The 20,298-nt window shown below is 37.5% G+C and overlaps 1 protein-coding gene across 1 annotated transcript in view; it reads left to right on the forward strand.

Moving 5' to 3' along the window:
* Positions 1 to 20,298, forward strand: part of LOC131427255 (uncharacterized) — a 133,457-nt gene that overhangs the window by 45,929 nt on the left and 67,230 nt on the right. Inside the window, exon 2 of the mRNA XM_058590269.1 lies at positions 1,572 to 2,125. Coding sequence (XP_058446252.1) covers positions 1,933 to 2,125 — 193 coding nt within the window. The 5' untranslated portion in view covers positions 1,572 to 1,932. The remainder of the gene's footprint in view (positions 1 to 1,571; positions 2,126 to 20,298) is intronic.

The raw sequence follows: 20,298 nt of genomic DNA on the forward strand, positions 1-20,298 counted from the left end.
GACACTTCTGAAGTACTTGTCTTATCGCGAATATGTGATCCGTAGTGGCGCGGGCTCCAGTAAATCCCGCTTGATACGGCCCTACGAATTCCTTAGCTATTGGTGATAGACGACGGCAAAGAATTTGAGAGAGTACTTTGTAGGCGGTGTTCAGCGAGTGCGCAGTATTGCAGCGATTGCGCGGTATTTGCAATAGTCTAGCTTATCGCCCTTTTTGTAGACGGGACATACCAATCCATCCATTTCCCGATTTGCACACCGGTTCCAGAAGTACTGGAGATGATGGTCGAAACCTCTGAAAACGGAACTGACTTCTTTTTTGTAGGTATTTTTAGCAACACTGTTTTCAGCAAATCACGTGTGAATCGTGTCTTGTGCCATTGTCAAACTTTTTCAATTTGGTCGATAATTTAATCATCAATCGAATTACGAATGAACAACGCTTGCAAATTAATAATCGGTTAAGAGAGTGTATCGCGCACTTCTTCCAATTTATGAACTGTTTGGTCGGCCTACTGCGGGAGCATTGATGGATACGTCAACTAGCCAAATTGCCGCATTTGGAGTGAAGACTAGCCAGAAGCAATGCAAGAGCTATTAATGCATACTAAAAAATCACTACTTGGTGTGGCCGTACTTCTGCGAAGGCGACGATGGTCAGGATGACGATTTTGTTTTGCCCAACATGGAAGAATTGGCCTTACCTGATATGTGGTTTCAACATAACGGTACCACATTCCACACGGCACGCGAAACAATGACCAAATTGAGAGCCGGCTACATTTTATTTCAGCAGATAGGTTAGCTTCAATATTTCGTAGTATTTCTATAACTTTATCTTACTTTTACTTGTATTGTTTGTTTTGATCTGTAATTCCGGAACCGCGATTCGGATGTAGATAAAATTCTATAGCATTCTATGACATCGTAAGACCTTCCAGTTGAATGTAATTTTGTGAAACCAGAAGTAGGATCAAAATAAAGTTGCATGAACATGGGAACGTTAGATACCTTGTTCTAGTCTACGTAATAGTTCGAGATCATTACTCTCATAACGACAATTACATTCGGAAATATATGGCTTCGTCGAGTGGAAACCGTGGCATACGTGTGATTTTTATGTGCCTAAAAACCCTTGGCCAAGAAGGTCAGAACCGACATAAAGTGAATCGCACACCGATTTCCCATACAAATTTTTAAATGAATTCAATGTTTTATTAGTTATTTCTTTCACAGATTTTACTTCATTTATTCCATACTTCCTCTCTCTTTCTGACAAATATTAAAATTAATTCATACTACAATTAAATACAGTCAAGTCCCCCGTCAATTGCCCCACTTTACGGTGTGCTCGAAAACAATCCATCAATCGCCACCGTAGAGAGGATAAGAGCAGCATGACGCCGATGAAGTGTTTTATTGGCTCTAGAAATCACAGTTCAAATAATTCCTATCGCCGTAGTCCGGCACAGAGCGATACCGCCTCGGGATCGTAGACCAATATATTTTCCACCAGACCAGACCGCCAGTAATGAGATTTAATCTTGCTTTATTCCCTTATCTTCTTTCAGGCCACCCGCAACAAGTGGAAACTCGAAGCCCACGAGAAGCTCATCTATCAGTTTGGCTGGCTTCAAGCTGACTAGATTTGGCCGTCCGTTCGAGTTCAAGCACCTTTCGTTGCGTGTCGCGTTGATCGCAAGCCCAATAGTGATGTGACTAATTGTGCCATCGTGAATCCGCGTCCGCATTCGGCAGATAAAAGTTGAAAACGGAAGAAAATTATCCGCTCGGTGTCGGTGCAGTGTGTACGTGCGTGTCTATGTGTGCGGTTTGCGCGGAAAAATAATCAGTCATCTCGATTGCATAAAGCGTACAGAGGAAAGGACCTGCAAACAGCTCGTGAAAGGAATAGTTCACATTTTCCAACGAATGATGCAGTCGGCCCTGCAGGGGCCTGCGGTGGGCGCGGTAGAACAGAAACGGAAGATTCTGAACTACAGCGTCCCGATGTCGTCATCCAGGGACGGAAGGGAGAATCGTGATGCTGCGTCATTTCAGTCGCTAGCCTTGTGGCTGAGCCTGGCACTACTATTCGGCACGTTCGGCGTGACTCAGTGCAATGGTAAGTAATTTAAGGTTGGCATTTATCGCTAGCTGGCTCGTTCGCAATTCAGTATGATTTTCATATTGGTGTGTTTTTCTCCTATAGTGGCAGAACTATGCTGCTCTGCTTGCAGTCGGCAGATATACGTTGAGGATAGATTGAATGCTATATATGTTGTGTGAGGCGCGGGGCGTTTCAATAGGGAGAACTCAACGCGGACAATTTTATCCTTATGACTGTCAGTTTGTGTTGCTAGGATACTCCTGATTATATGTAAATATAAATAATAAAACGGTTTGCCGTTCCTGTTGCAATGGATATTCATCTTTCAATGAGTCTATTAGCTAATTACCAATCGAGAGTCTAGGGTTGAATAGACTCGAACAGTTGACCACAGCCGGCCGTTGCAGTGCAGAGAGTGGAAATTACCTACTACCTATTAGTTTTCAAATATTATTAAAATCCTAAGATATTTCGAGGCATCCAAGACTAGTAACGAACTTTTATAATTATTATCCAAAACTAGTAACGAAATTCCAACTATTCACAACAGTAGTTCCACATTTCAAATACTTCAAATCAATTTTGTGTATGAATTGAATCCTTACTGCTGAATACCTTTCCTTGTTTTTTTTCAAGAGGGAATATGCGCTTGATAATCTTAGAAAGCAGTTGTTGAATTATCTGTATTACGCCTACTTTCGAGATATTAATATTCATTATGTCAACTTATTCTATTCTGAAGTCGGAGACTAATGTCGTTTTCGCTTGATGCCAAACCTAATCCAGTTTCCACCCTAACTGCTGTCAAACCGTTTGTTTGAAGCTAGTTTCGAACCTAGTTCTAACGTCGTTGAACTGAAAATCGAGTCAGTTTCGAACCTGGTTGTTATATCAGGTTGGCTCAAACCCCCGTTGCTAAGTGCGAAATCAACACAGTTTCATGAAAAGTGTTTGTTTGATGAAACTACCCTGGGTCAGTTTCAGTTTCCTCAAGCGAAAACGACATAAGGGAGCATGTTGGAGCGCTGTAATCAAATTACATGCAACATCTCAGAGTGCTCATAGTTTCAAAAAAACAAAAAAAAACAAACTTTCGACTATGACTCAATCCGCATCTTTGCTGACACCAAAGAAATTCCCTGCGAAACAATCAATCTCACACCACTAATGTTATAGTTCTCGATATGATTCATCCGCCAGAGACATGATCTCCCTCTAGATGGATTCATATTTGCTTGATTTATTGGGCTGCTATATACACATTAAACGGATGGGAGTTTTCATGCATAGAGTAAAATGTACCGATAGAACAAGGAATTCAGGAATTGAACGGAAAATTTTTAACTGTTCAGGAAAAAACGGAAAAAGCAAGAAATTTTTCCGGCGTATCGCGTCCGAGAAGCTGTTTTGTTGAATTCAGTAATGAACAAAGCAAAAGAAAATCTGTAAAATTGGTAATATGTATGTGGGACAAGTCACGTCAATTTGCTGACTACTCGACTTATAAGCAACGGATCTAAGAAATAGTGTTATAGAAAAAATAATGGGGAAAATAAGAAAAACTTTTGTTCTAGTGACGCAAAAAATTGAATTGGTTTTAGTAGAGGAAAATGAAGAGTTTCGAGCTAAACTTCGCTTCAGACTGATAACTATCGGGAAAATCGTACCTTTTTTGTTTTCCTAAACTGGAGAAAAAGATGTTGAGTTTGAAGTAAAATGCCACGCTTTAGAAGCTAAAGAATTTGAAAACATTCGAATTTATTTCGAAACTGAAAGAATTGGTCAATTGAGATTGCCAAATAAATGTAAAAAAACCCTTCTTAATCCACCTAGTGGTGCGATAATGCCTTTCTCTTCTTTCATAACAGTCTCATGAAAATATGTTTCATACTTTTATTAAATAATTTTGGATACTAATTTTGACACCAATTGATTCAGATTGATTCGAGTAGGTCACAAAAGCATGCTTCAGAGTTTATGTCACACAGTCAGCATCATTTTTCCAAACTAGTGCTTGACATTTGCGTTGCCTATTTGTATAAGAACAGTGATGCTAATCTAAAAAAAGCCTTCTTAGTCCACTTAGTGGGATTTTCATATATCTTGAAAAATCACCATAGGGGGGAGTACATGAAATTTTCGAAATCGAAAAAAAATTTTTGATGCCAAACGGCTTAGAATTGCATGAAACGTCAAAATATAGTGTCATCTCGAAAAAAAAATTTTTTGAAAATATCGACTTTTTGGGACTTAGAAAAAATATGAAAATTTTTCTAAGTCCCAGAAAGTTGATTTTTTCAAAAAAATTTTTTTTTGAGATGACACTAAATTTCGATGTTTTATGCAGTTTTAAGAGTTTTGGCATCAAAAAAAATTTTCGATTTTGGAAATTTCATGTACTCCCCCCTATGGTGCTTTTTCAAGATCGATAATTGTCAAACCTTTACCACCGGGCAGCACCCCTTAAGCATGTCCGATTTAGGTCAAATTTTGCATGAAGGCTTTTTTCGAGGTGCTTAAACTTTTGAGCACTAGAACTTTACGAAAATAGAGTTGATCCCAAAATTTTGGCACCCTTATATATACAAGAGCGGTAAAAATCAACGTGTTTTGTCGGTTACGTCACTTATACCATCATATATCTGGAACCAAAAGTCACAACCATTTGATCTTCGAACTTGATCAACGGCCCGACAGTAGCTTTCAAACGAGCCCAAGTTTGTTAAAATCGGATCAGCCATCTCTGAGAAAATTGAGCGCGTTCAAATACAACGCTTTTTGTCGGTTACGTCACTTATACAATCATATCTCCGGAACCAAAAGTCACAACCATTTGATCTTCGAACTTGATCAATGGCCCGCCAGTAGCTTTCAAACGAGTCCAAGTTTGTTCAAATCGGTTCAGCCATCTCTGAGAAAATTGAGCGCGTTCAAATACAACGCTTTTTGTCGGTTACGTCACTTATACAATCATATCTCCGGAACCAAAAGTCACAGCCATTTTATCTTCGAACTTGATCAATGCCCCGATAGTAGCTTTCAAACGAGCCCAAGTTTGTTAAAATCGGTTGAGCCATCTCTGAGAAAATTGAGCGCGTTCAAATATCTTCGAAAAGTGCACACACATACACACATACACACATACACACACACACACACACACACACAGACATTTTCCGATCTCGTCGAGCTGAGTCGAATGGTATATAACACTATGGGTCTCCGAGGCTCCGTTCGAAAGTCGGTTTTTCCAGCAATTCTAATACCTTTCTATAGAGAAAGGCAAAAAACGTATAAAAAATAGTACGAGGACGGGAATTGCGTGATGGGTAATGTCTTTCACGCAGGCCTCCTGTGTTAGATTCCCAACCCCGCGAATAGGGTCAAAAAGCTTGTTTTTACTTAAATGTTAAAACCTCTATTATCGAAACAATTTTACATCGACCGGCATGTTCACTACAAAATATGAACATATCAAAGTTGTTAGTTCAATCCCAGATGCATTTTCAATTCATTTAATTGTGCGTTATTAGTCATCTTTAAACTGATTACAGTTACATCATTTGGCTGCATGAATGAACTACGAACTTTTGAGTTTACTCCAGCCATTAGGGTCTGTGCACAGATCTCTACAATCGATTCAGCTGCTTTTGTTCAAGATTTTTTAAATTTTCTATAGTTGTAGTTTGTTGTTTATATTGAGATAGTTCCCTCTTTACGAGAGCCCAATACCGCGCGATAGGTCGCCACTCTGGACAATTAGGGTGGAGTCGCCTCGTTCGGTACAACATACACTCCATTCGCTTTATACCATTCCAAAACATCTTTCGCGTATAGACAGAATGCCAAAACTGGCCAGAATAGCAAGGGAGCGTCGTGGCTGCGTAGGAATTGTAACATATGCTTTATTAGGTATTATTCATAATATATTTCCTTGTTTACCATTCCACTAGTGATGAAACTTTGGCTTGCTCGACTACAGCTGTATATTACCTGCCAATCTAATTTTTTTGAGAAATTTGCCCTTTTTCATCGCCCTGAAGTGCTTCTCTACACCTTTCAGTATAAAAAGACATTCCGGGAAGCTGGTTAAGATCTTCCAGTACATAAGTTTCATCGTCAAGGAAAACTTCGTCCAATCTTCGCGATACAATTTGCGTTACCTGGGTTTCAGGTACAGTTTTTACCTTGAACGACTGGTGTAACACATGGATCAATAAGTCCCGAGACTAAAGCAGAGATGGCGCTCGTAGTAAACCAGTAACCACGTCTTTCTAGAGTACTAACCTTTGTTTGAAACGTGTCAAAATTTTAAGTCGATCCGACCAGAAACAGCTGAGTTATCGAGGTTGGAGTAAAGTCGTTTTGTAGTTTGTTTAAAAAATGGAAAAAACCGAGTTTCGTGTTTTGATAAAACATTGTTTTTTAATGGGTAAAAACACCGTGCAAGCGAAACAATGGATTGACAAATGTTATCCGGACTCTTGTCCATCAAAAGCAACGATTTGTCGGTGTTTCGCCGAGTTTAAACGTGGTCGTACCGACACAAATGACGCGGAACGCTCGGGTAGACCTGTGGAAACCGTTACATCGGAAAATGTGAGTGAAGTGACAAAAATTATAATGAAAGATCGTAAAGTGAAGCTCCGTGAGATTGCTGAGATGACACAGATATCATATGGAAGTGTATTTACTAACCTTCATGAAAAAAACCTTCGGAGCATGAAAAAGGTTTTTTCCAAGTGGGTGACGCGATTGCTTTCGATGGAACAAAAACAGCAACGAGTCGATGAATGCTGTTTTTGTTCTATCCATGGCGAAATTGAACGAATTGGGCTTTGATCTGCTTCCCTACCCCCCATACTCGCCAGATTTAGCCCCCAGTGACTACTGGCTCTTTCCTGATCTTAAAAAAATGCTCCAGGGAAAAAGATTTGGCTCAAATGAGAAGGTCATAACTGAAACTGAAGCTTATTTTGAAGCGAAAGATAAAGATGGTATTGAAAAATTGGAAAAACGTTGGAACCATTGTATCACCCTAAAAAGTGATTATGTTGATGAATAAAAAAATGTTGTTTCCATTGTTAGTCTCGGGACTTATTGATCCATGTGTTAGGTGCTTCAAAATATTCACACAAATTGGAGACATTTTTGTTTTTCTCACCCTAGTACGTACCGAAAGATCTGGTATCTTCTGCAATATTTACTTCATTTTCGCGTCCTTCTGGGAGTATCTGAGATCCGTTTCTTTGCGCTCTCAGCCTTTCTGGCTGGCATGTATCGAAAGATTTAAGAATGTTATGAACTTTGCTTGCAGGAGAACTAAGCTTTGTTTTGCAAGTTTTTTTTACTAACAGATCCGGATTTTCGTTGCGACCACACACTCTTGCATTTCGCACATGCACTTCTTTCGACATCATCTTTGATTTAGAAGTTTGTGGTATCACCAAAAAGTGTACACAATGAAAGACATACGTTCAGCAGTCTGTGAAATATTTTAAATGCCGATAGAGTCTTTCCAGAGATATATGTATTTAAGGGTGTCCAGATTTTCTCGCGAACAAGTCTTAGGTCAAATATATAATTTGCTGACTCGACTAATGAGACGACTATTGGTACAATTCCCCTATATTTCTGTAGAATTCTGTTGATCAAATTTGTCCCTAGAGTCAAATTTATATAATTTGACATATAAAAAGGTTATGCAATCACTTGAAAAACCGACTAGTGAAAATTGAAGTGAAAAGTGACATAAACCATTGGACTCAGTTCATCAGTAGTAATCTCACTAGGTTTTCTCGGAGATGGCTGAATCGATTTCGACAAACTTAGATTCAAATGAAAGGTCTACATGTCTCATACGGAATTCCTGAATTTCATCCGGATCCGACTTCCGGTTCCGTAGTTATAGAGTAAAGTGTGTTCAATATTGTACACCGTCACTTAAACCGGCGAAACAAAAAACGTAAAAAAATTTCTAAACTGGTTTCAAAACTACACAAATTGATAGTCATTATCAGAAGGCAACTAAACAAACCGATTCCGGCTATCCTGGTTCCCGATATCCGGTTCCGGAAGTACCGGGAATAGTGATCATACATACCAAAACGGATCTCACTCACTTTTCTCAGCGATGGTTTGACCGATTTACACAAACTTAGATTCAAATGAAAGGTCTTCTGGTCCCATACGGAATTCCTGAATTTCATCCGAATCAGACTTCCGGAGTTATAGAGTAAAGTGTATGCAATATTGTACACCGTCACTTAAACTGGCGGAACAAAAACCGTAAAAAATGTTGTAAACTGGACTCTAAACCGTTATTCCCAATCTTAGGGTCAATTGAAAGGTCTTATGGTCCTACCAAAAATTACTGCATATTTTCGGATGCGACAAACATTTGAATCGTAATTTAGAGTGCGTATTAGTAGAGTTTGTATGTCATGTTAGTTGGTGGCCGTACGAACCGACTTTGATTATACCGGTTCTCGGGTTCCGGTGCCGGAAGTGCATCTAATAGTGAACCCACTTTGTTTTCTTAAGGATGACCTACGCAATCAAAGCACTGTTTTATTCTGTATGTCAAAATCGGTTCAGCCATCTCCGAGAAAACCAAGTGAGATTATTTGACACACACACACACGCACACACGCACACACACACACGCACACACACACACACACACACACGCACGCACACAGACATTGCTCAGCTCGATGAACTGAGTCGAAATGTATATGACACATGGCCCTCTGGGCCAATTTTCACTAGTCGGTTTTTCAAGTGATTGCATAACCTTTCTATAGGAGAAAGGCAAAACATAAGATTTGAATTGAAAATATAGAAAAAACATCAATGTTGATTTTTCAGAGTAAGCGTAAAACCGGACTGTTTTTTTCGAGCAGTTTTCTCAGAAAATAACAAAGTTCAACTGTATTTTACTGATACTTTGGTTCAACGCAAGCGTTGAAGCCCGCGTTTGGGAACTACTCGAATCAATATGAATTAATTTGTGTTAATCATTATTCAATGTGTCAAAAAAATGACACTTCCTGTTCTGGATATAATGATATAAGTGACGTTGTCGGTTACGCATATTTTTCAATACTCTAAATTTTCACACAGATGCCTGAACCAATTTCGAACTTCTTCAGTGTTTGTTAAAAATTTCGCTCGATGAAAAAAGATGTTTTAATCAGGCTATTATTTGATGACATTATAACTACACTTGGAAGATTGAGTTCTGCTTAGCTTGAATTATTACACATTATGCTATGGTTGTGTATAACCTTTTTTATCGTTTTAAAAACTTTCGTTCGATCTTACGTTTTGCCTTTCTCTATAGAAAGGTAATAAAGTTGCTGGAAAAACCGACTTCTTTTATTTTGTTCCACTGGAACGCTTTATGTATTTTCACCCTCGAACGTTTTTATTCCGTCTCTACTCCCCACCAGTTTGGACGTAGTATTAAGTGATTATAGAATAAATATTTATTGAATAGCATTTTTTTTGCATAAACCACATGAAATCCACCGTCTGTATTTACAAGTCAATACGCATATTTGTGGCCGACAGAACTGCTAAGGAAGCAGATTGCAACTGAATGTTTACAAATGGCTCTCCAGCGAGGCGAGGATCGACAAAAATGCCCGTAGAGCTCCAGCGAATAGGAAAAGGGTCGATGCTTTTCGGAATGTCTGGTCGACCTCATGACTCTTACTGAGATTAATGACAATTTTCGGCAGCAGAAATAAAGTTTTCTGTCCTCCTGTGTTTGTTGTTATGTGTGGTCATGGTGTTTCACTGCGAATTATATCGATATATAAACACTGTTTTTATTTCTCGTTGGAAGTTATTGTTATAAGGGAGGCCCTATGTGAAATGGCTTTTTTCCGTGAATAAATAATAACTATCTTGTTCGTGGATGTGCACGAAATACCGAATATGTATCTTTTTATGTGGAAAGAAAACGAAAAAGTAACAAAATTGTTTTGATATGCTAATTTTTCACTTGGAATTTTGTCAGCGCGTTTGAAGATAACTTCTTTAAATAAAATACACTACGCAATAATTTCATCCAAATATACTGGTTTTGACTGAATTCTTATGATTTAAATTGTCAACAGAGTAATCTAGCAGGCTTGTAGTAGTACTAATTGTGAATCCTGTTTGCTAGTTTTCTTAGGTAGTAGGGCGTGTTATGAATTTCCTGCAGGATTTCACCCATCAATCTGATTGTAGCGAGACTCGGTTTCCAATCCACCTTAAGAAACAAAGTCCCTGATCTAATCATCATTTTCTTTTTTGTGTGTTGTGCTGTGAGATTATTCACCAATTATCTTCCTATCGGTGCTCTCAAGAAACCCAGCAAAAAGCAAAGGACGCAAGAAGAAAGACTCCACTACCATCGCCATGACCGTGGGTTGTTTATTTTCGAGTTTCCTTATCGACAGGTTCGAAATCATTGAAGAAGGAAGCCAACGAAATGGATTCTCCCCAGTCATAGTATTTTCTTTTTATTTCGTCATTGGATTCACTATGGTAGAAAACTTTCACTTCACTGGTTGCGATTATATTTTTGGTGCTATGATCTTTATTGGAGAATGGCACGTCATTTACTAAATAATCGTCGACGTGAGTTACATATTTGGGATGACTTCACGACATTAAATTGTCGGAAATAAAGGAAATAGAACTTAACGTCAGAATGACTGCTCAAATAATGAGACTGCACTGTTTATATGTTTGTACAATTTTTACTCAATTGCTGGAAGAACATAACACCCATATTTGACTCGGATCGTCGAAATCAGCAAATGTGTACGTGTGACAAATAATTTCACTCAATTTTCTCGAAGATAGCTTAGCATATAAAAAATTCTATATCCTCATGCAATGTTCCTGAATTTCATTTGGATCCTACTTGTGGTTCCGGAATTATAAGATGATATGTGTGACAAAATTAAAATTATGTCGCTCATTTTTCACTTAGATGGTTGACCCGATATCTTCCATCTAAGATACAAATGAAAGATCTTAAGACCCCATAAAAACTTCTTCTTATTTAATCAGATCCGACTTCCAGTTGTTTCTCGAATTTTTTAAAACTCAGTGTAGTCATCTTTGAGAACTCGTAGTACGTTCCAAATAATATGTTTGGATACCTTCCGGGATCGAAAATCCAATACTGGTAAAACTGAAATAAGTTTATTTGGTCATCGACTATCAACCGTCATAGAAGATGATGATACAAAAGCATCTTCAAAGTTGGGGTCGAAACTTTTTCAATTTATTCGTCATATTAATTCGTCACCATACGAACCGTTTTGGGTTATGCTGGTCCCTGAATACCACTTCTGGGAGTACCGTAATTAACGACCAAAAACTGTAAAGCGAAACGCAATCAGACAACTCATGGAATACTCAATCAATTGTCACACATTTAGATTCAAAGGAATAATTTTATCGTATCATACAATTTTTCTTTTCGATCCGACTTGCAGCTCCAAAACTACAGGGTAATGAAAGATTGAAATTTTAAATTGTCATATAAAACGATGATTATTAAAAAATTTTCATGAACACCGGAGAATATTCATGCAAGCACCACATGCGGACTGATAAAAAAAAAAGGTATCATCTCACTGCTAGGTGGATTGAGCACGTTTTTAAATTAATCTTAAATTTTTTGGTCAGTTTTCTTCTTCCAAACCAACAGTTCGCGTTGAGGGGTTATATAAAAAGTTGAGAGGAAAAAATTAGCTAAGTTAGCGATTTCTTGCAAATTTTATTTGAACAAGCGAAATACAATTTGTTGGTTGCACTGCCGAAGAAAAAAATCCTTATCCACCGAGTGGAATGATAATTCTTCTCTCTTGTCTTCGACACAAAATCATTAAAACATTTTTTGTCGTTTTTCATTAGGATAATTTCTGACACAAATTTGGGTTCATTTTTGATACACACTCCTTCAGATTGATTCGGGTAGTTCACAAGAGCATACTTCATTGCTTCCTCGAACCAAATGTATCAGCAGTAATACATTTGAACTTGATCGTTGGTACCTTTCTGAAATAATTGTGCGAATAATAAAATGATTTGTCGGTTACGTCACTTGTATGATTATATCACCGAAACTTGAAATGTCAGCTATATTATCTTCGAACTCGATCCACAGTCCAACATCAGTCTCGAACGAGCCTAAAATAATTGAAATCGGTCCACCCATCTCCGAGGAAAATGAATAGTAATGAATCTTGTCGTTTACGTCACTTATACCTTAGCTTAGGAGCTTGTTGAAATTGGTTTAGCCATCGGAGAAAAGAAGAGTGTTTTGTCGTTTACGTCACTCATACCATTATACCACTGAAACCGAAAGTGACCGCAATTCGCTTTTCGAACTTCATCAATTATCTAATATAAGCTTTAGATTGAGCCTAAGCTTGTTGAAATGGATTTAGTCTTCTTCGGGAAAGAAAGTCGTGAGAGAATAAATTGCGTTTTGTCAGTTACGTAGTTTATATGATTTTATCTTCGGATCCAGAAGCGTTAGCCATTTAATCTTCAAACTTGAACAATGACTCAAGTTTCCGGATCCAAAAGTAATAGCCTTTTGATATTTGGACTTGATCAATGGCCCAAACGAGCCTAAGCTTGTTGAACATAGTTTAGCCATTTCTGAGAAAATTGAACGGTGAGAAAAAAGTGGGTTTTGTCGGTTATGTCACTCTTACCATTATATCTCAGAACCAGAAGTGATAGCCATTTTTCCTTCGAACTTAATCAATGACTCAAGGTTGCAAATGACTCGCAGTTGACAATCGCTTTTCAAGTCAGAAATTCTATCGACTTATCAGCAACAAATATTTTTTAATCTGTTCGGAACAGAAACGGAAGATGGATGTGAGTTCTAATTAGAATTGTATTTTAGGGCAATGTCTGAAAGTTCTGAGTTTGCTTCAATTGTTGTCAATAACTTTCAATTAAATTGTTCCAATACGATACTCACTGTGATCCTTCTAAACAAGATTTTTTCACAAGGAATGTCTGCTTAGCAGTTAATTTGGGGCGAGTTAGTGATATTATTATTTCAATGAGATACCAACGAGATACCGTTCTTTGCTACCATTAAATTAAGATCGACTGAATAACAATAGTTCCTCCTATTTAACAGGACCAATCACGGCCTCCGAGAGGGTGTGGGAAAGGGTTTCCGTTTTCTTTTCGTTTCCCTTGTTGATCGTTGTCTTGGGCTCGTTGAGAGTTGCTGGTTGGTTTGAGGCTAAGTTGTTAACTGCAGCAGGCGTACTTTGTTCTATAGGGGATACTGATGGTTTCGTTGAAAGGGGATGCTTCATTGGTTGCTTGGGGTTGGTCCGAAGGAAGCACCGTTGTCCTTTGGTGTAGTTGTCTCATTGTCCAGTTTATCACATGGCTTACCGTAGTGAACAGCTTTTTGGCAATATTGAAATGTGGCCATCTGATTGTCATAGGTAACAAGTGATTTACACGGGATTCTTGTATCCTAACCGAAAGTCACATAAGAATGTATAGGCCTCTTCAAGCGCATGCGTAACAAACGTACGCCATTTAGAATACCGGGGAAAAAGTTCTTCCACTTTTCTTTTTCGATAGAGAGAATCTCTCCGTATTGGGACATAGTTTTGCGAATATAAGGATCGATGACGCTTGAGGGAAGATCATGCACACGCACTTCTATAGCACTATCTTCCATATATACTGGAATGTTGTACCTAATGTTTTCGTGCTCCACATAGTGCACATTGTTATTGTCTTTTGTGAATTGAATTGCATCCAACTCTTTATAAAACTGGATGTAAACAACATTATTCATCTTATTGCATTGAAGTAAATGCACACGTTTAATGTCAAGATGCATTTGTTCCTTGAGCAAACCTTCAAGTTCTCGCATCGAAGGTCGAATTTTGCACTGCCTGAAGTCATCAACAATTGTATTCTTTCGTATCGGCGATAGCTTTTTCGTTTGGTTTACTCATTTCGAGATCGTTCTTTTGTTCACTACACAATACTGTACTTGGTTTCTTCCGCACCGAACGTAAGCGGTTTGGTTTTATCGACTGACTTGGATGAGATGTGAAAGATAACTGAACAGTGTTTTTTATTCTTCATAATTAAATCATTATTATTAATCATTTCTTGGGACCTTTTTTTTTTTTGCTCGTTCAATCTGGAGATGGAGTGCAGTCCTCGTTAAGCGAACGGGTCCCATATGGTATTCCCTTCGGGCCCGGTTTTGCTCTCGGCGGCGTTGGGACCAATAATCTGTTTTCGATTGATTGACACAGAATCAATGACGTAAACTTTTCACAGAGAAAGTTTGGATATTTTCTTCGTAGCATTAGAAGTTCAAACCTGTAATTGGAATAACTTTGCATTTCAACACAAAAGTGTAGTAATCCTTCATCTTCAATGCGTTTAATAACAACTTCAACGTTGAAGACTAATTGACCGAAATGCTGTAAGTGAGTAGATTTCCTTTCCTACGAATTCGAAAAACAAATATCAACACAATCATCGAAAAAGGCTATCGTCTGCCAATATTTGTTCCAACATTGCATTGCATCAAACAACTTCTAACATTCCGCTGCCAGAGGCTATTTTCCTTTCATCATTTTCCATTTTGTTCTTAGAGCCTCTCATCCTTCGGTTTCTATGAAAGCAAATGCTGTTTTCATTTCACGATTATCCATTGATCCGACTGCTCAAGTCGCGAGACAGTGCCTCCCTCATTCATTCATTCATGCTGGTTATACGCCACCCAATTTGATGGTAACCCCCTTTGCCTCTCCCTAATGCGCTTTTCTGTTGAAGGGAAGAAATAAATTCATTCAAATGTTACGATCAACAGTTATTATATTCCATATAGTACGATACTCACAGGCGACGTACTTGAAAGTGTTGCCAAGTGTTTCTTTACGTTTCTATTCCAAGGAAACCGGAAATGAACTGAGGAGTTCATCTTTGGCAGAGCTATTATATCTATATGCATCTCACACATCAAGATATTTTAGTAATTATGGGTTTGTGCTGTGATTGCTTCTAATATCTTTGCTGTCATACTCGCAAATTAAAGTCAAAGTATCCGCATATCAGTCCCATGGAGTAAAATACAATTTCTTATAAAAGCCGTTAATTCTTGATGAGGTGATATCCAACGGTGCGTGAAGCGTTTAATTGATGTAAAATTACCAGGTGTTTCAATGAGATTGGTTTTCCTGTTGTAACTGTATGAATTCGGAACATTGGTAATGATTTTCGATAGCTATTATTAGCATTGCCTAGAATGTTATCCATTGTTCATGTTGTTAAGACAAACTCTCAACAAATTTCACCACCAGACAGTGTTGTTGAGAAGATACAATTAATAGGATATTTTGGATTGGATAAATATTTCTCGTCTCGTAAATATTTAAATTCCATAAAGTTCGAAAACAACATTCATAATGTGGTTTTAAGTTTAAGTTGGAAGATAGTATAACATGGTGCTTCTTTTTTATCACAACCGAAGAATGTTACGGTAATTTGAAAGGTTGAAAATTTATGCTAAGTGTACATTACCAATTTGATTTAACGATTTATTAATTTTAGTTGGTTTGACGTAAAGTCGCCAGACTAAGTTCAGTTTTTGCAATGACTGAATGGAAACATATATTAGAATAGTCAAATGAATGAAAAACATACAGAAATTATGATTTTTGAAAAAAAGATACGCTCAGAGACAGGACTCGAACCTTCGTTCTTACGCATTCCGTGCATACGCGCTACCATTTCGCCACCCTAAGCCTTGTGATAGACACGGCTCTGAACCTAGCCGTCTCACGACCGGTACCATCAATGTTGCAAATATTCTTCGTGTAACTAATTCATCGATCTTCGCCACGAATATGCTTCTATTACTTCTATTACTTACTAATACATTCTTCGCTGCTGGTATACATCGTGCATGTTCGTTTTATACATTCGTTTGTCATACGTTCATTTACTTTACTCTTCGAATTGGTTCGAATAGCGTCACTGCGATGATCGTTGGTTTCCATTGTTCGCGAAGCATTCTTCATCTAATGAATTCATCATATCTCGTGAGGTAGCAGCAATGGGAGAGTGCTGAGATATGGTTCATCACATACACATAAGACTATGGTAATAATGCAGGGGGAAACATCTTAATTTGCTTGTTTCAAAGACAGCACGAACGATCATCGCTAATTAGGTTTTGACGATGATCGCTGTATGAATATTCGTTCCATATTCGCGTTAAGTCATTCGGGGTATGTTCAATGCGAATAACAACTGCAAGGAATAGATCTTCGTGCGAGCAACGAAGCAGCGTCGGCTTCGTTCGCACCCGAATATACGGACAAGTCCGAATACAAGAACGATTATCGAACAAAGGCGAAAGGAAGCGAACGATGATCATTGGCGTTCGTTGCATTTTTGATATTCGAGCAACATTGAGTACCATACATCCAAATATCTTCTCTGTTCATCAAACACTAGTCTTCTCGCTCTATACATATTTTCCGCTCAAGTACTGAGTAGGAGAGTGTAATCGCTTGTCACCTTCTCTACTGTGCCAGTCGCTGGCTGGATATCGTCAGCGACAGACCCTACGAAGGTTGTATGATAGTCTGCCCTCATGAAAAAAACCCAATTTGATTTGTTTTTACGTTTCGTTTTTGACTCATCAGTGCATTAGCAGTTTATATTGAACCACTGAGTCTAGTTTAATATAAACTGATAACGCACTGAAGAGTCGAGGACGAAACGTGTAAACAAAAACGTGCTTAATCCACCTATCAGTGAGATGATACCTTTTTTTTATCAATCCGCATGTGTTTTTTTCATGAATATTCTTCGGTTTTCATGACATTATTTTAATGACCGTCGTTTTAAGCTGCAATTTGACATTTTAATCACTCATTACTCTATCTAAAAAGGTTACAATCGATTAAACTTTTCATGATATGTCGAAGTGAGTTCCACTTTAGAATTTACGGTAATTTAAGGTACTTCCAGAGCCGGTATTCAGGAACCAGCATAAACCAAACCGATTCGTATGGCCATATGACGAATAAATTGCAATAGTTTTGAGTCAAACTTTCAAGCTTTTCGGGATTATCATCTTCTATATCGGTTTGAATTTTAAAAATTCATCCTCCTGTAATTCCAGAATCGGAAGTCAGCATTGATTAAAATTAATTAATTTTGTGTGGGACTATAAGTTTATTTTAATTTGATTTTTTTTCTGAAATTCGATTTGGCTTTATTTGAGAAAACGATTGAGCTTTGAGAAACGATTCGATACTGGAGCCGGAATTCGAAAATCGGTGTAGCCGAAGTCAGACAAATTCACCTCATTAGTTTACATTTGTTTCAATATATTTAAAAATCAGTATAGACATCTTTGAGAAATTGTAGTACGAGTTAAATTGTTGGGTGCCTTCCGAATCGAAAACTGAATACCACTAAAACTGAAATAAGTTTTTTTGGTTGTCGACTATTTAAATCAGCAAATCTTAGATGATTCTTAGATATCATTTGAATCTTAGATCGGTTCAACCATCTACGAGGAAAATAAGTTACACAATTTTAATTTCGTTTCACATATCATCCTGTAGTTCCGGAACCAGAAGTCGGATCCAACCATAATTCAGGAACCTTGTTTAGGAGCATACGAATTTTCATATAAATCTGAGTTTGTAGAAAACGGTTGAGTCATCTTCGAAAATAAGGTAAAAAATTGAGTGAAATTATTTGTCACATACGCATTTGCTGATCTCGACGAACTGATTCAAATGGTATATGGGTGTTTTGTTCTTCCAGCATTTATTGCTGTAAGCAGTTTAAATCAATATAATTATGAAATTGTTTAGAATTCGGAAGTACTGCCATCTTTCCAATATGTCATATTCGAACGATTATGTTGCCAAAAACGATCCGTGCTAAAATTGGTCCGAGGCAAAATGTCATGAAAAATAATGCTGTTCACAGTCTTTTTGGTACTTAGAAACTATTGTATGTAACAGTATAAAAAATCGTGTTTTACGTTGCTCCCAAGCCTTTCTTTGCCATACAGCGCTCAGAACTTCTACTGCTGGAATATGGGGGAAAAGTCGCTTACACAAAAAATTCGATATCTCCGTTAAAAATGGACGGATTTTAACAATCTATGGCTTGTTGGATAGCTATTACCGTGCGGAATCTAAGTATGAAAACATATTCTGTTTTCAAGGTCAATAGTGACAGATACTGTCAAAAAACTGAAAATTTTGACATAAAACTTCGTATAACTCAAAAAGTAAACATCCGATCTCAAAACCATTCAATAGCGTTCTGGGTGACGGGGAGACCTTTCATTTGCGACTAGTTTGATCAAAATCGGTCCAGCCATCTCTGAGATCTCGACCTCTTAGTTGACAACACACATACAGACACACACACACACACACACACACACACACACACACACACACACACACACACACACACACACACACACACACACACACACACAGACATTTGCTCAGTTCGTCGAGCTGAATCGATTGGTATATGAAATTCGGCCTCGGAAAATTTTTCGAAAGTTTGAGCGAATTCTATACCCCTATTTTTTATATATATAAGAAAAGGTAAAAAGAGAATATTATTTTTAGATATCTTTCCTTTATGCTCCCGCTGAAATAGCACCCATCTTACTGTTGTTGAATGTTCAAAACAACGAATACTGGAGCAAAAATATTTTCGAATCACTGCACAGTGGTTTGAATCGACAAAAACGTGAACTTAATTCTCTAGCTGCTAAACCGTTGATCCGATATCCATAGTTCTTTTGGAGAACTCATTCACAAAAATATACCTCGTGATTTGATCACTATAAAAAATGTGCAAAGCCTACTACGATAAAAGTTCATTTCAAAAACTTTTTTCCCTTAAGAGATAGAAAAACGATGTGTTCGACAAAGTTTTAGAACTTCCAACGAGAAAAAACTTTGCCGAAGAAGCTATAGGTCTAACGCAAAAAGTTTCGGATATATGAAGCAATTTAGTTTGAAATCACTTAAAATCAATTTTTTGTACATAACTTTTTTCACAATTATTTTCAGTGTCTACTATGTTCAAGACAATTACTAAAAACGTAAAATTACACATTTTTGTTGAAGACTGTGCACGGTTTGGCCTTTTCTTTAAAAAGTTATTTAACATTTAAACTTTTATATGCACTAACTTTAACTACCAATAGGAAGCAGGCTCGCAGACCAAAAGGCACATACATATACTTTTTGGAAAGCTTAAATCAAATAATATAAAGTTACGAAGTGTGTAGCGTGGCCCTTTTAAATAGTGTGAATGAGATAACAAAATATAGAGTGCTTTTTTGACCAGACATACACATAATATTTGTTCATTTTTACTTGCATGACTTTAGACATCATAATTTACGATATTACTTCTAGTAAAAATAGGATTTTTTTAGAAAATACCACCTTCATCATTTTTCTCTTTACAAGGAACAGTTTTATTCAGTTTTATCTATTGAAACAATTATAAACTCAATAAGGATAGTTTTGACCTAAGGCTCCCGCCATAGAGTGTGCCTTGGGCCATATGTTAACAAATAGTCAATTTCAATACTTATGTATAAATTAAATGTAGTACAAAGCATTTGCCATGCAATATCTAAAAGGCAAATCTTTGCGGTACTCTTCCGTTAACTGAACGCTAGTAAAAAATAACTAATACGGCAACGCCGCATTATTTTTGTTTCTGAGCTGTACGACCTCGCTGGAGTTTGTTTTAACCTTTGTATAAACCGGACAAACGAGGCGGTTCCAGGCTTGTATGCTAGAGACGCGCCAAAATCCGATTTATTTTCAAATCAATAATGCGATGTATTATTATTTTAAAATGAATGAAAATAATCTTGAATAAGAACAGTTGTTTTATATTCCCGGAAGTTTTGATTTTGATCTTTGTCAAATACAATATCTTAAAGTTCCTTGTCTGAAACTCGTATGTCCGTGATCGATACTGGGATAAGACTGAAAAGTCATTCACTCAAACATATGTCTTAGTTGAACGTGGTAAGATTCTTACAATCTATTACTTGTTAGATCATTTTTTTTACAAGGTCCATTGTGACCGCCTCA

Source organism: Malaya genurostris, chromosome 2 (assembly GCF_030247185.1).
Source record: "Malaya genurostris strain Urasoe2022 chromosome 2, Malgen_1.1, whole genome shotgun sequence".
Taxonomy (NCBI): domain Eukaryota; kingdom Metazoa; phylum Arthropoda; class Insecta; order Diptera; family Culicidae; genus Malaya; species Malaya genurostris.